The sequence below is a fragment of the Oryx dammah genome, unplaced genomic scaffold, assembly GCF_014754425.2.
Source record: "Oryx dammah isolate SB20612 unplaced genomic scaffold, SCBI_Odam_1.1 HiC_scaffold_28, whole genome shotgun sequence".
Taxonomy (NCBI): Eukaryota; Metazoa; Chordata; class Mammalia; order Artiodactyla; family Bovidae; genus Oryx; species Oryx dammah.
This window is the reverse complement of record NW_024070212.1, coordinates 118192847-118209253: the sequence shown is the minus strand read 5'-3', so window position 1 is coordinate 118209253 and position 16407 is coordinate 118192847. Positions and strand designations below refer to the sequence as shown.

Sequence of the window (16407 nt, the reverse complement as noted above, 5' to 3'; positions counted from 1 at the left end):
TTCCTCGTGGAGCTTCTTGCTGGCGCTTCCCTCCTCTCTGAAGCCAGGTCACGCCGTGCCTGCGTGTTCTGTCGGCCTCCCGACATGGGAGGCCATTCGGGCTGTTCTGGGTGAGCGGTGTGTTCAGGCCTCAGGGCAGCGTTCCGTCTCTCTCCAGGGCCGCAGGGCTGCCGGCCTCGGTTTCCTGCCCTTGCCGCTGCCCCCGTTGCTGCCGCGGGGCCACATCCTCCTCCAGCTGCTTCCTGCAGCCGGGGGCCTCAGCCCTTCCGCCAGGCCTCAGGGCTCTGCTCAGACGGGAGGCCAGGAGGCCAGGGCCCTTCTGGGGGCTCGGCCGGCCTTTCCCCGCCCACCCGGCCCGCCACCCAGGGACCCGTGCTGCACCTTCTGTCCCTGAGATGCCACCCTGTGAGCTCACTCCCGCATGTGCTCCTGGCACGTGTGCGCATCTCTCGTCAGCTCGCTGCGGGGTTCCCCTCTGTGGGTGAGCGTCAGCTGCGTCACCCAGAGGAGCGAACAGAGCCATGCATTGCCAGAAATCAGAGCGGCGGGGTCTGCTGGCCTCGAGACCGCCAAGTCCGAAGCTTCTGGTCTTTACTTCCACCAGAGGTTGTGACTGCAGTCCTGATTTCGGTTTTTCTTGCTGTCTAAACGTGAGAGCATTGTCAGCTCCAGCGTCACCATCCTCAGCTCTGACTTTCCACGGGCGATTTGGAAAGGGAGTCCCAGGAGAGACAGCCAGGCCGGAGGAGGAAGGAGCGTGCCCCCCACCCCTCCAGGCTGCCCTGTTGTTGCCTCGGAGATCTCAAGTCGGAGGGGCCACCCCGCCCTCCGCCCGCCAGTCCTGCGTGCAGTCCCCAGCGTTCTCAGTCGAGGGAGTTGCTTCTCCACCGCCAGAGCCCTTTGAGCTTCCCCCGGCCATTCTCCCAAACCTCATTCCAGCAGCAGTCGCAGGCCGTGTGATCTTAGGAGCCAAGGTGCTTCCGGGGCACATGCGTCCCCGAGGTGTGTACGCCTGAGAGGCGGGTTCCTTTGTGCTGGCGTCTGGGGCTTGTCCGAAGCTGCCATTCAGTAGTGTGGTCTGAGGTCTCCCTGGGGTGCGGGGGTAGGACTCCATGCTCCCGCCGCTGGGGCCCAGGTTCGACCCCTGATGGGGGGCCAAGATCCCACAGGCCCCGTGCTGAGCAGAGACGAGGTATGGCCCCTGGCGGGCTCGGTGGCGCCCGCCTCTCCTCCCCTCTCCTCTCCTCTGTGTCGTCTGCACTGTCTGCCTGAAGACACTCGGTCTGAGGAGCAACCGGGGGTGGGAAGCCGGCCGACTGGGAGTCAGACCTCCTGTCCCCATGCCCGGTGGCCCGTGCGGGCCCAGCCCCACCTTCCCGCGGCCTCAGGGAGTCCCACGGGCCAGAGGACCCCGCGAGCTGGTTTCTGGAAAGCCGCTCAGCAGAACCTCCACCCTGACTGCGGGGGCGTGGGGCCTGGGCGCCGGGCAGAGTGGTCTGCGCACCCAAACTCGTCTGTGGTCCCGTTGCCCACCTGCCCCCGGCCCTCGAGGCCGGCTGTCGCCTTCACCCTCAGTGGCAGGGCCCTTTGGTGCCCGCGGGTAGCAGTCTCTGCCCAGTGCTGTCGCCGTGGGCCCCACCTGGTGGGCAGGGTGTGCCCTCCTGGCCCAGGGCCCCTGTCGCGCTGCCCACAGTCTCCCCCTGCCTTCACCTGCAGCGCCAGGCTGCCGTGCAGGGGCATCCTGCCCAGCCCGGGGGCTGGTAATGCTGCCTTTCCAGCCCCCTCTGAGGCCCTGGGCGGGCCCCTGGCCTCCCCCACCGCCCGGCCGTCCTCCGCGTCCCGGGAGCTGCAGGCTCTGGAGTTGGTCTAGCAGGACGGGGTCTGCCGCCGGCGCGGCCTTGCTCTCCCCACCAAGAGAGAACGTTGAGGCTCATGTTGGCCGCTGGTGAGGTCAGGCCCTGCGGGTCAAGCTGTGATGACCGGGGCCTGCAGGTACACGGTGTGCGATCCATGCCAAGCTGCCCAGGGCGGCCAGCAGCAGTCGCTGATGCCCCTCTCTGTCCACAGAGCCCCCCAGGATGAGCCCCGTGGTAGAGCCGCTCTCCTGGATGCTGGGCACCTGGCTATCAGAGCCGCCGGGAGCCGGGACCTTCCCAACGCTGCAGCCCTTCCGGTACCTGGAGGAGGCGCACATCTCACACGTGGGCCAGCCCATGCTCAACTTCTCGTGAGTGCCCGCCCCGCCCCGCCCCACAGGATGCATGCCCGCCCCTGGGGACAGGCTGGAGACACTGAGCGCAGTCTCAGCTTGTTAATGCAGACAGGAAGCATGCATGGTGCCCTGTGGAGATCAGCCATCCCAGGCCTGGAGATTGGGCCTGGCTTTCCTGTGGTCCTGCACTGAGCCAGCCGGGGTCTCAGAGAGGCTGGGGGATCACGGGTCTCAGAGTCTGACCGGGCCTCCTGCCACTCTCGGGGCGGGGGGCAGCTCAGAGCAGGGCGCCCGGGTGGGTGGCACCGGGCAGGGGTAGCTGAGGATGTACTATCTTGTACCTTTTCACTTTATTCTTGACCGCAAGGGTGAGAAGAAAGAACAGCCTGCGTATGAACCAAAAGGTGGAAATGCTGGGTCGCGTGAAGCAGAGCTGTGAGCCACAGCCTTTTAGAGGGACTCGCGACCAGCATCCGTTAGCCTCCTCTTAGCGCTGGCCGCTCAGTGGCTGCCGTTACCAGAAAGTGAGGAGAGTAGGGCTTCTGGTCTTTTTAATCAGATAAATAAAAGGTAGTATCTTGTTTTGGTCAGTGTGATACTGTGTGTGCAGGCAGGCAGTGGATGTCTTTCTCGTGAGGGGTCATGCTCGAAGCGGGGGTGTGAGCCGGGCCCCCGCCTGTCACACCTGTCGGCAGGGGGTTCCCACCCGGTGCTGCTGAGCCCTCGGGCTGTGAGTCGTGAGCCAGCGCTCAGGCCGAGGCTCGGCGCTGCCCCCCAGCCGTGGGCCTGCAGCGGAGATGGGGTGACGAGACGCAGACTGCGCCCCGTTTCTCACACATGAGCCTGTGCGCCCTGAGCAGGATCCTAGCTCAGCGGCGGGAAGGCCGCATGGGAGGGATGGAGTTGACAGTGTTGGTCGGGGCTCAGACTGAGGAGTGTGGGAGGTGCTGACGGGCCCTGGGGGCGCACGCCCTGCGGGAGAGCAGGGTCCAGGCAGGCCCTGCAGCGGGAGAGGAGACCCAAGTGAGCGGGGGCCATCGCCGTGCTCCCCGTGTCTCCACTGTGTCCTTTACGTGTCTGTTCCGTGTGGCGCCTCATGTCCACTGGGTGAAGAGAGGGTGGTCCGCCGCGCCTGCACGTGCTGTGCTGGGCACCGGGTGCCTGGGGCTCCACCTGTCGATTCCTGGTCCAGGTTCAGCGCCTTCCACCCGGACACGCACAAGCCCATGCACAGGGAGTGCGGCTTCATCCGCCTGCAGCCCGACACCAACAAGGTGGCCTTCGTCAGCGCCCAGAACACAGGTAGGCGCCTCCCCGGACTGCCCCCACTCGCGCCCTGCCGGGGCCCTGTAGGTGCCTCTGGGGTGGGGAACGCGGCGGGGGGGCGCTGCGGGAGCCCCTCTTTGGGAGCAAGCTGGTTCCTGGCTCGGCGCTCCCGCTCACGTCTGTGCAAGCCCCATGCTTCCCGTGCCAGTGGGCCTCCAGGGGGGACCTCGACCGGCAGTGAAAGTCCTGTCTGGAAGTCGGCTTTGCCCTGGGAGAGTTCACCAGGTCCATGCGTTCAGACCCTGCCTGCGTCACCCTTAACCTCGCTCACTGGCTCCAGTGAGCGCTCGCTTCCTGAAGCTGGTGGGCCAGCAGGGCCAGTCGTGCTGCCCGGGGGGTTGGCGGCCCGGAGGGTGGCGGGGGGGGGTCCCCTCCTCTGGCCGCACACCCTCCTGTCCGGTGTTTCGGGAGCGGGAGTGCAGGGTCACCCCAGATGTCACCGGCCTCAGCAATGGGAGGAGTGGTGTCTTCCCTTCGGGCCACGGCTGCCTCAGCGGCTGTGGCGTTAAGACGGATTGAGCTCTGGGCCGCAGAGGCGGGCGGCGGGCGCAGGCCACGGGGCTGACGTGTTCCCTTGCAGGCATCGTGGAGGTGGAGGAAGGCGAGGTGAACGGGCAGGAGCTGTGCATCGCGTCCCACTCCATCGCCAGGATCTCCTTCGCCAAGGAGCCCCACGTGGAGCAGGTGAGCCACTGGGCCCGTGGCTCCAGCTGGAGCTGGCCTCCCCCTCCTCCAGGGCTGGGCCGTCTCCAGGCAGCGCTCTGCTCGCTCGCGCACACACTGCGGTGTGATCGCCCGGCCCCTGCTGTGTGCGGTCAGGTGTCTTGAACAGTCATATGCCCACTAGCACTGCCGGGGGCCTGGCTTCCTGCCCCTCAGCCAGCACAGTGTGTCCTCAGGGCTTCTGGGCTTCTTAATCAGGGAAATAAAAGGCAGTGTGTTGCTTCTGCTTTGAGCTGTCGCTTAGGAGCGAGGGCCGGGTCACGCTTGTGTGCCTGTCCGGGTGCTTGGAGCTGTTGCCTCTGTGCTGTCCGCCTCGTGTTGGTTCACGGTGGGCTTTTATGCCCCATGGACGCCACGCTGTCATTCGCTGTGTGGGTCTCGTGCCAGCCCGCTGTTTGCTGTGTGCTGCACATGGCTGCACGCCTGCCTCTGTCTGTAGTGGCCCCTCAGGGTCTCTCCCTAACGCTGTCCGAGTTTCGGTTCTTGCTCAGGAAGGTGTTTTCTGCTGCAAAGTGATAAAGATTTCCCTTCCGTTTCCTGGTGCTTTTACAGCTTTCCTTTTCGCTTGTGGCCTGCTTGTCTCTCTCAGATCTGTGCTTACGTGGCAGGCGCCAAAGACGCCCCAAGTGGCCGAGCGTGCCGGCGCGGGATGTCAGCAAGGGGTTCGGACCTTGTTGCGTGTGTTCCAGTAGACCCTACAGCGCCCATCACGGAGGCCTCCGCGGTGCCGCAGTGAATGCTGAGTGCCCTGTAGCTCGTCACCACGGGCGCTCGGGCCAGGCTGCAAGCGGGAGGCTGTGCTTCTGGCTGCCAAGTGGCCTTCCATTCCCTTGTGGTGTTAATTACATTTCGTGGTGGCTGAGTGTGGCTCATTCAATCCGCGGGCTCATTTGCCACTTGAATTTTTTGTTTCCTGACGTGAACGTTCAGATCCTTTGCCTTTTCTGCAGTGGACTGTTTGCCTTACCTTTGAGGTATGAGTTCACTGTGCCTTCTGGACACAGGGCCTTCCTCAGGTACATGTGTTAAGACTGTGTTCTCGACTTAGGGCTTGTCATGTCGTTTCTTTAACAAATGTATTCCTTTGGATGAAGTTTTGTGCCCAGGCATTCCTCTCACAGGTACTGTCTCTTGTGGCATCTTAACATTTTTGCCTAACACAGGCACAGACTTGCACCAGTGTTATCTTTAGGAATTTTTAGTGTTCCCTTTTACGTTAAGGTTTTGATTTGAGAATTTATGTCTTTCTGTTGTAAGAGGTAGGGGTCAAGATGCTTTCATTTCTTTAACCAGTTGTTCCAGCACCATTTTTAAAAGATTAGCCTTATCTCGTTGAAGTGTGTAGATTTACCGAGGACCCTCGCCGTGTATGTGGCTCTCTTCCTGGACGCTGCCCTGAGGGTGGGCAGTTATCTCTGCAAGACCCTGCTCACCAGTTCTCTGGGGGTGTGCCTGGGAGTGGAATCGTGCAGGCATGAGGCCGACTCTGTTGGTAATGTTTTGAGGACCCGCTTTGCCTACACCGTCTCAGGTTCCCATCAGCCCTGTGCAGGGGTTCCAGCTTCTCTGCATCCTCGTCAGCGCTTGCTGTTTCCTGGGTTTGGTAGGGACCTTCCTGGTGGGTGCCAGGCGGCCTCTTGTTGGGGTTTTGGTCTTCATCTGCCCAATGATACTGATTGATTTTCATGAATGGCAGTTTGGTTTTTCTTCATTGGCTATAAATTGGTGCCCAGGAAATCAGTGCCAAATCCAAGGCCATTAAACCTGCCCTGTGATTTCGTCTAAGAGTTTTACAGTTTTAGCTTTTCAAGGCTGTGATTTATTTTGAGGGTGTTGTATTACTGTTAGGTAAGGGTATGGTTTCCTTCTTTTGCATGGGGACACCAAGTCTTCCAGCACCATTTATTAAAAAGACTGTCCTTTTCCCCTTGTATAGGCTAATTTTAGGATAGATCTTTCTATTTCTACAAACTAATCATTTGCGTTTTGATTTGAATTTTCGACTCTGTAGGTCTCTTTGGGTAGTATTTATTATTAATGATACTAAGTTTTCCAATTCATGAACACAGAATGTGTTTCCAATTTTTTGTGTGTTCTTTAATTTCTTTCTGGAATATTAATGTAGTTTCCTTACACATCTCTTTCACCTCCTTGGTTAATCCCTGAATTTTCTTTTATGCTGTCGGAAATTTTTTTTTTTTTTTTTTTTTTTTGCTATTGGAAATAGAATTGGTTTCTTAATTTCCTTTTTGGGCTGTTCACAGTTAACCTACAGAAATGCAGCTGATTTTTGTGTGTTGACTGTATCCTGTTGTTTGCTGAATTCACTTATGAGCTAATAGTTTTGTGTGTGGAAGCCTTAAGATGTCATGTATGGACCATCTGCAGAAAGAGCTCTGCTGCTTCCTTTCCCGTGTGGGTCCCTTTTGTGTCTTGCTCGTCGCTCCGGCTAGACTCCAGTGCTGTGCAGCAGCGTAGAGAAGGCGGCAGTGGGCGTCCTTGCCGCGGTCCTGGTCTCTAGGGGGAGCCGTCAGCCTCTGCGGGGAGCACGGTGTCCCCTGGGGGCCTTTCCCGTGCAGCCTTTTATCATGAAGATGCCCAGCTTTGCCAGATGCTTCTTTGCATCAGTTAAGAGGATCGTTTGGTTTTTCTCCTTCACTCTAGTTACGTGACCTGTCGTATTGATTGATTTTCACGTTTGGAAGCATCCTTCCTTGCATTCCAGGAATAAGCCACACTTGGTCGCAGTGTGTAACCCTTGACTACCCTGCTGAGTTTCCTTGGCTTATTTTGTTGGGGACTTTTGTTTCGGTGTGCGTAAGGGATGTTGGTTTGTAGTTTGCTTGTTATCTGTGTCTGGCTTTGATATTAGGGCAGTTCTGGCCTCTTAGAATGAGTTAGGAAGTAGTCCCTCGTCTTTATTTTTTTAAACAGTTTGAGAAAGGTGGATTTTTTTTGACTATGCCGGGTCTCAGCTGTGGCATGGGGGATCTCGGGTCTCGCTTGCGGCATGCAGGGCCTGCGTCCCTGAGCAGGGACCGAGCCTAGGCCCCGGCGCCAGGAGCGCGGGGGCTTTCATCACCAGGCCGCCAGGGACGCCCTGGTCTCAGTCCTCTGCACGTTTAGATCACTCGCCTCTCACCGTGAGGCCGTCAGGCCTAGGGCTCTCGCTTATCGTCAGGTCTTTATTACCGTCCTGTCTCCGTACACGGTGCAGGTCTGTTAGATCCTCTCTTCCTTCACGGGCCAGGCTTGGTGGGCTCTCTGTGCTCAGGGTTTTCTGCCTGGTTTGCTCCCGTGCTCTTGTGACCCTAGTTTCTGTCGGCGTCGTAGCAGTGCTCCCCGTGTGATCTTTGAGGTTAGCAGTTTGAGTCTCGCGTCTGTTCTTCTTTGTCCACTGAGATAAAGCTGTGTCGTTTTTGTCGATCTTCTTGAAGAAGCAGCTTTTGCTCAGTTATTATTCTGTTCTCTACTTTACTTACCTCTGCTCTTATCTTTATTATTTCCTTCCTTCTGTTAGCTGTGGGTGTTGGTGTCTTCTTATTTTTGTAGTCCCTTAAGTTGTAAAGTGAGATTATTGACTGCAGATCTTTCTTCATTTTAAAAATGCAAGCACGTGACGTATAAATTTCCCGCTTGGCACTGCTTTTGCTGAATCCCTTCAGTACTGATATGATGTGGTTTTGTTCTCAGTCACCTCAAGTATGTTCTGATCTCCCTTCTTTGATTTCTTCTTTGATCCACTGGCCCTTTTGAGTGTCATTTATTTCCACAGATTTGTTATGTTTCTAGTTTTCCCTCTTATTGATTTCTAAGTTTATCTCATTGTAATTGGAGAAGATACTTTGTATGATGTCTGTCCTTTTAAATGCGTTGAGGGTTTATTTTTCGCTAAATACGTGGTGTGTCCCGGAGCTACCTGGTGGCTCCGATGTAACGAATCTGACCGCAAAGCAGGAGACCCAGGTGCAGTCCCTGGGCCGGGAAGGTCCCCTGGAGAAGGGCGTGGCTACCCTCTCCGGTACTCTTGCCTGGAGAATCCCATGGACAGAGGAGCCTGGCGGGCTGCAGTCCATGGGGTCACAAGAGTCAGATGCAACTGAGTGAGCGGCCGGCCTCCGCGTTTCAGCGTTTCCCTGGAGCAGTGCCCGTGTGCCCGTGGGCTGCGCGTCCCGCTGTCGGCACAGCCCGCTGCCCACCCGTGGTTCCGCCCGTTCTGCACACTGCTGCCGCCTCCGTCCGTTTCTCCCTGTGGTTCTGTCGCTTTGTGCTCCGCACATCTCCCTGCTCTTGGAGCCCGTTACTAACACGGCTGCCCGTCTTTGTCTCTTGTAACCCGTTTGTCTGTTTTGTCTGATGCTAGTATAGTGCTCTTGCTGTCCCTTCGTGACTGTTTGCATGAAATGGTTTTTCCCATCATTTCACCTTAAGCATCTTGGTGTCTTTGGCTGTAATGCTGGTCTCTGGTAGACAGCATGCTTTTGCCCATTCTTCCAGCCTCTGTCTTTCGATTGGAGAGTTTAACCGTTCACATTTACAACACCCACTGGTGGCGGAGGGCCTTCTGTCACCGTGCCGTGCTTCTCTGACACACGTTGTGGCCCTTCCGTCCTCCATCTCCTGCCTACTGTCCTCTGTGTCCAGTCGATCTTCTGTGTTGAAATGTTTCAGCTCCCTTCTCGTCTCCTTTTGTGTGTATTCTGTGGATATCGCCTTTGTGGTCACGGCGGGGATTGCATGCGGCTGGCCTGAAGCTGCTACGTGACCGCCCTCGCGCCTCGCCGTGCGTCTCCCTCTGCTGACAGCTGTGTCTGTCTCTCCAGGTCGTGTCCGCCGCCCTTGCATTTCGCCTGCAGGACAGCGTGCAGCGTTTCTTGCAGGGCCATCTGCTGGGGGAGAATCCCCTCAGCTCGTGGCCTGAGGACGTCCTGATGGCTCCCTCCCTTTAAAGGACACTTGCATTGAACACAGGGTTCTCGGGCGACAGCGTCCTCTCTCAGGACTTTGCCTGTGTCAGCTCACTGCTCCTGGCCTCCAGGCTTTCTGACGAGGGGCTGCCAGCAGTGCGAGTGAGGAGGCCCTGTCTCTGACGAGTCGCTCTTCTCTTGCTGCTTCTCAGATTCTCTGGTTTGGGCTTTAAATTTGATTATGTCTGTCCGTGTGTGTCAGAGCTCGTCCTGCTAGGGTTCCCTGAGCTCTCTGCAAGTTTCTGTTCATAGGCCCGGCTTGGAGAGCTTGCATTCCAGCCCTGACTGCCTCAGAAAAGGCAGTGTTGCAGTAAAGCGAGGCGCACAGGATTTCTGCTTTCCCGGTGCACACACTCTGTTAAGTGTCGACAGTGTGCTGTCCAAATGCACACAGACACCTTCCTGCTGAAAATGCCGCCATCTGACCCTCCAGCAAGTCATAGCTGTGACATCAGAGATCACTGATCACAGATATCACAGCAAGTATCATAATGATGAAAACACTTGAAGTGTGAGAAATACCGAAAGGGAAAACGTAACCAAAGTGAGCAAATAAATGTGTTTGGGAAGACGGCTTGAGGTCACCACAGGCCTCCACTGGGTCAGACGTGCCCCACCTCCGAGGCAGGCGGATCGTCCACCGCATCGCCCTCGGCCTGCCTTCCCTCTGCTCCTCCAGCCGCTCCCGTCCGCCGCCGCGTCTGCTGCTGCGTCTGCCTGCTCGGCCGCCTCCAGGCCCCTGGGGTGAACTTTTCGTGTAACCGTGCTCTTCAGCCTCAGAACTTTTGCTTGGCTTCGTTTTCTGTCTCTTTATCAGTGTTTTAGTTTTGTTCAGACGCTACTTTCTTGAGCTTCTCCACATCTTCCTTCAGTTCTTGGAGCATCTCTGGGTCCTGGCATGTCTGTCGAGCAGTTTCTGTGGTTCTTTTCCCTTCAGATGGGCCACACCGCCCTGTTTCTTCATGTGCGCTGTGGTGGTGGTGTTCCTGAACACTGGGCGTGTGGGTCTGCTTGTGTGGGGACTGGAGACGAGACCCCTCTTCGGGGGCCGCTGGGCGCGTTACTGGTCTTATTGGCTCTCTGGGCCTCTCGTAAGCGTTGGCATCTCTGTGCTGACGAGGTGCCCACAGGGTGAACTTCAGGTCTGCCTGGGTCTCTCCTGAGCCTCCCACCGTGTGCAGCCACTGGCTGATTTCCCATTTGTGCCACTGTTTCCGAGCCAGCCTTTGCCGTCTGGCTCCTGACAGGGGCCGGAGGAAATACGCAGCAGGGGGAAGGGGCGTTGGCCTGTTAGCCCCCGGGAGCCCCTGGAGAGGAGGGCCCCGAGGGCCGTCCGCCTCTGTCTGCACGTCGAAGCCCAGGCCTGTAACGCCTGTGCCGTGTATTGCCAGGTGTGGGGGTTGCCAGCTGTCGCTGCTGCAGTTTCCCGCGGCGCTGTGCCTGTCTTCCCTGTGCAGCTGCCGTCAGACACACACAGGCTTCTCAGTATCACTCTGGTCTTCGTCCGTTTCCTCTGCCGCTCCGTTGCCTGGGTTTCTTCTCTCCGCAGCTTGCTGCTTCTCCCCTTGCTGGCTCTGGGCCTCCTTCCCGCTTGCTCCCGCTGCCTCTCAGCACTCCCCTGCCAGGGGTCGCCTGTCCTGTCGGCCTTGGGGGAGGGGGTGGTTACAATCATGAGCTGTCTCCACGGCTGTAGAACAGACTGTGCTCACCGAACCTGCTGGGCCAAGGGCACACCTTCACCAGGTGATGCCAAGATGAGGAGACGCTGCTGTGTCGGCAGGTGAGCGGGTGACAAGGACGGTGTGCCATCCACACGCCATAGGGGAGTGTGACGCGGCCGTGGAAGAGAAGGAAGCTCTGCCGTTTGCAGCAGCAGGACAGATAGACCTTGAGGATATCGTATTAGGTGAAAGGTGAAGACCGGTGCTGTATGATTTCATTTAAGAATGAAACTTAAAAAAGGAAACTCACAGAAATAGACAAGATGGTGGGAGCAGTGGACAGACGTTACTCAGTGGATGTGAGCTTCCAGGTGGGAGATGAGTCGGCTCTGGGCGTGCCACGGACAGCACGGTGCGGCAGATACCCATTCCATTCGTGAAGTTTGCTGAGAGTGGACCTTAAACGACCTCACCACACCCAGGAAAGATGTGTTAACTAACTGTATTGTGGTAAACATCGGGCCATATACACGTGTGGAGTGATCATGTTTAAACTTGAACCTGAACAGTGTTACATGTCAGTTTCAGCTCAGTAAAGCAGGGGCAGAGCGGGGGAAGGAGCGAGTGTTGGGGCTCACCAGGGAGAGAAACTCCGAGGCTCGCACAAGTCCTCCGGCAGCTGGCCCCTGTGTGTACCAGCTCCTCTCTCCACGGCTCAGCCCCTCACGTACACCTCACACGTCGTGTAGGGTGGCTTCCTGGTTCATTTTAGGACCTAGAATAAAATCAGATGTACCCTGCTCTCTCCCGGCCTGTCCTCCTCCACACCTTTCCTACTGGACGAGACCCTGGTGCCACTCGGTCACGAGGTCCCATCCAGCTCTTTAAACTTAACCCCACGCGCTGCAGCAGGGCAGGCTCCCTATCCTGCGCGCTCCCAGAGCGTGCTCAAACTCAAGGCCACTGAGTCAGCGAGGCCATACGACCACCTCATCCTCTGTGTCCCCTTCTCCTCCTGCCTTCAGTCTTTCCCAGCATCAGGGTCTTTTCCAGTGAGTCGACTCTTCCTATCAGGTGGCCGAAGTATTGGAGTTTCAGCTTCAGCATCAGTCCTTCCAGTGAACATTCAGGGTTGATTTCCTTTAGGATGGACTGGTTGGATCTCCTTACAGTCCAAGGGACTCTCAAGAGTCTTCTCCAACACCACAGTTCAAAGGCATCAATTCTTTGGCGCTCAGCCTTCTTTATGGTCCAACGCTCAATTCTGTACACAACCACTGGGAAAACCGTAGCCTTGATTAGACGGACCTTTGTTGGCAAAGTGATGTCTCTGCTTTTTAATGCACTGTCTAGGTTTGCCGTAGCTTTCCTTCCAAGGAGTAAGCGTCTTTTAATTTCATGGCTGCCGTCACCATCTGTAGTGATTTTGGAACCAAGAAAATGAACTCTGTCACTGTTTCTACTTTTTCTTATTCAATGTCAAGTTTAAGCCAGATTTTTTACTCTCCTCTTTCACCCTCATCAAGAGGCTCTTTAGTTCCTCTTCACTTTCTGCAATTAGGGTGGTATTATCTGCATATCTGAGGTGGTTATTTCTCCTGGCAGTCTTGACTCCAGCTTGTGACTCATCCAGCCCAGCATTTTGCATGATGTTAAATAAGCGCGAGGACAGTATACAGCCTTGTAATACACCTTTTTGACCTAGTCCACTGTTTCATGTCTGGTTCTAACTATTCTTCTTGACCTGCCTTACAAATAGCTGAGAAAAGAAGAGAAGTTAAAAGCAAAGGAGAAAGGGAAAGATACACCCATCTGAATGCAGAGTTTCAAAGGATAGCAAGGAGAGATAAGAAAGCCTTAAGTGAACAATGCAAAGAAAGAGAGGAAAACAATAGAATGGGAAAGACCAGAGATCTCTTCAAGAAAATTAGAGATACTAAGGGAAGATTTCATGAAAAGATGGGCACAATAAAGGATAGAAATGTTAAAGACCTAACAGAAGCACCGGAGATTATGAAGAGGAGTCAAGAATATAGAGAAGAGCTGTACGAAAAGGTCTTCACGACCCAGATAAGCACAGTGGTGTGATCACTCACCTAGAGCCAGACATCCTGGAATGCGAAGTCAAGTGGGCCTTAGGAAGCATCACTACGAACAAAGCTAGTGGAGGTGATGGAATTCCACCTGAGCTATTTCAAATAATAAAAGATGATGCTGTGAAAGTGCTGCACTCAATATGCCAGCAAATTCGGAAAACTCAGCAGTGGCCACAGGACTGGAAAAGGTCAATTTTCATTCTAGTCCCTAAGAAGGGCAATGCCAAAATGTGTTCAAATTACCAGACAATTGTGCTCATTTCACATGCTAGCAAAGTAATGCTCAAAATCCTTGAAACTAAGCTTCAACAATATGTGAACCAAGAACTTCCAGATGTTCAAGCTGGATTTAGAAAAGGCAGAGGAACCAGTGATCAATTTGCCAACATTCGCTGGGTCAGAGAAAGCAAAGGAATTCCAGAAAAGGGTCTACTTCTGCTTCATGGACTACGCTAGAGCCTCTGGCTGTGGACAGGACAGGACAGGAAGACACGCCCGCTCTGGGAAAGCGGTAAGCGCCCAGGAGTTCTGGAGTCAGGCTCACCTTCGCAGTCGTGTCTCTGGGTCTGTGCCGTGGACGCTGCGCTCGCTTGACTGACATGGGCATGCGCGTCAGCGTTGCGGTGACTCTCTTCCTGCGCCTCTGAGGCTCCCAGGCCTGCTGACCCATCGTCTGCCAGTGGACTCGAGCTCCCAGCTGGGCAGCGTTCTCTGCAGAAGGAGGCCCCCACGGCTCCGAGCACCCTGGAGCCTGAACAAGCTCCGCTTTGAGGCTGTAGAGGCAGACAGCTGCTTCCAGCCTTGCCTTGTTTGAAAGAGGTCAGTCTGCAGCCCAGAGGGATCCTCACCCTGAGCAGAAACGTGGGGTGACCGCCCGTCGCTGTTGGCGAGCCCCGCACTGGCCGTGGGGCACGAGAGATGTAAGGTACAACTTGCCCCAACTGTAGATTGTTCGAAGAGCTTTCATTTGAAGAGGAAAACAGCACAAGAAATTTCATTCAAGGGGCCACAAAGCCCAGAGGAGCCGAGCAGGTGATCCCTGCAGCCCTGTTTGGTGGCGGGCCACATGAGCAGAGCCCCAAGTGCGCTCCCAGGCAGGCAGCCGTCCCTCACCCTCCTCGGTGGGGCCTGGGGCTGGGGCCCCCCCAGGACTGTCTCCCGCTTCCTGCTGCCCGGCAACGGGCTCTGGGGTGAGGGGGCTGCTACTGGGTGTTCACAGCTTCCAGCTGAAGGCCACAGGAGAGGCCACACTTGGGTCTCCGTCAGTGAAGCGGGCTGTGTCCACGTGGTGTGGCCACATGCCGTTGCAGCAGCGTGGAGACAGGACCGTGGGTGCTGGGCGCCCCGCCCCTGCTGAGAAGCCAGGCACTGCCTCAGCCCGTTGGGCAAGCTCTGTGTGGCAGATGAGCAGATGCCTCCCCTTTGCCCTGGGAAGGCCTGCAGCATGGGGCCCACCTGCGTCCCCCTGTGCCCTGCCTGCAGTATGGCAGCGGGTGGCCAGCGGGAGGGCCAGGGGCGTGTCCCACGGTGCCCGTGGTGTCCAGGGCCCTGGGGCTGATGGATCTAGAACGGGGGCTGCTGTACTGAGTGCAGGGGCCCGATTCCAAGGCCGCAGGTGTGGGTCACGCCTGAGCCCCCGCCTCTCCCGCAGGCTGGAGGGGTGGGCCTGGACCCCCGACCGTGTGGCCTCTGCTGCCCTCAGGCAAACAGGAGACCACACAGGGGTCTGACTGTGTGTCACACGGTTCCCCGCCTCTCTCTGTAAAACCTGAAGAACTTCCTTTAGTGTTTTCTGTAAGGAAGGTGGGGGTCCTCCTGGTGATGAATTCTCTGGATCTCTGTCTGAAAGTGTCTGTCTTGGTGTCACCTTTGAAGGGTGTTTTGCAGCCAGAACAGCAGGGGTATGGTCACTTTCACGGCTTTGAGGATGTCCCTCCGTTCCCCTCTGGTTCCATCCCTTCCGTGACTTCCCTGAATTGTATGGAAACAGTGCATACCTGAGGCTTTGCTTGATGTTACCTCCCGCAGCCGGCAGACCCCTGCTTCTCGCAGTTGGGCCAGGAAGGGCACTCCTGCTCACTAGAGACAGAGCTGCCCGTGTGTTTCTGGGTAACTCTGACTCCAGGGTGCAGCCCTGCGGGGGTCCCGACCTGTGCCTCGCAGCCCCGGGCCTCGGGTGCCCCCGCCTGCTCCCCAGGCTTCAGGCGGCCTCCACTCAGGCCTTGGGGGCAGCTGCTCCAGGCTGTCTCCCCCGCACGCCGTTCTGCCTGAGACCGTGGCCTTGCAGCCCGGCTGGTTCTCTGAGGCCTTTAAATGGACTCTCTGAAATCTGGCTTTGCTCTTCTCTCTGCGGAGGGCTGGTGAGTGAAAAGCAGTTGCCTGGCCTGGCCAGCACGCCTGTTGTGACGCTCGGGGGTCCCCAGCCCCACTCGGCACCAGGTAACAACAGCTGGAGGTGCTCTGCCTCTGTTAACGGTCTTTCCGCCTCCTGCGTCGGCAGGCAGGTTCCTTGCCACTGGCGCCACCTGGCAGCCCAGTGTTAGCAGGCCTTGGCCCCGGTTCCCTTCCGGGCTCGGTTGCCTCAGCTCTGTGTTCTTGTTGGAGGTCTGGCGCTGGTGGAGCGGGTTCCCACCTCTGGCTGCCATGCCAGCTGTGCGGAGAAGGCAGGAGGAGCTGAAAGGACACCCTGGGGTCAGCCTGTGGCCAGACAGCAGGACAGTGCCCGCGCCCACCTCCAGTCTCCCGGGGCAGCTGGGGGGGCAGCAGAGGGTGCAAGCCGGGGGTCAGGACGCCCGTCGGGGCTGCCAGCCAAGGGTCTGTTGCCCCCTGGCAGGGCCACTGCCCGGCTCACGGGCCCCTGACCACCGAGGTGGGTGTCAAGGCCACTGTGGGCCTGTGCTGGCCCGGCAGCCCTTGTGGAATCTTTGAACGATAAAAACCAGTGTTTGTTTTCTTCTGCTCAGATTACCCGAAAATTCAGGCTGAATTCCGAAGGCAAACTTGAACAGACAGTCTCCATGGCAACCACTACGCAGCCCTTGACTCAACACCTGCACGTCACATACAAGAAGGTGACCCCGTGACCCTAGGTGGAGCTGCCTGCCTGGGGACACTGCACCGCAGGTGTGGGTGTGGCCACAGGCCGGGCACCGCGGGTCGAGGGTGTGGCCAGCCTCCTGTAACGGCATAGAGAAACCAAATAAAAGGCTTTATTTTTACGGGTGAGCATTTTCAGTATCATTACTTGCGTAGACAACGTTTCTGTCATCTGCTGGTGATTGTTTGTTTTCAGAGTCTTCCCTAAAACTTTAAAAGGGGTGACATTCTCTCATTTTTTCCTGCAGTTTTGACAATATGCTTCCGTCATAGCTCAGTCAGTAAAGAATCCGCCTGCGATGCAGGAATCCTCCTGCGACACAGGA

The 16407-nt window shown here is 57.0% G+C and overlaps 1 protein-coding gene across 2 annotated transcripts in view; it reads left to right on the top strand.

Annotated features, from left to right (window-relative positions):
* Positions 1–16203, top strand: part of THAP4 (THAP domain containing 4) — a 32923-nt gene extending 16720 nt beyond the window's left edge. For both annotated transcript variants that reach the window (XM_040231978.1, XM_040231980.1), the window contains 4 exons: positions 2068–2227; positions 3405–3514; positions 4119–4222; positions 15949–16203. In XM_040231978.1, coding sequence (XP_040087912.1) covers positions 2068–2227; positions 3405–3514; positions 4119–4222; positions 15949–16068 — 494 coding nt within the window. In that variant the 3' untranslated portion in view covers positions 16069–16203. The remainder of the gene's footprint in view (positions 1–2067; positions 2228–3404; positions 3515–4118; positions 4223–15948) is intronic.
* The last annotated feature ends 204 nt before the right edge of the window (positions 16204–16407 follow it).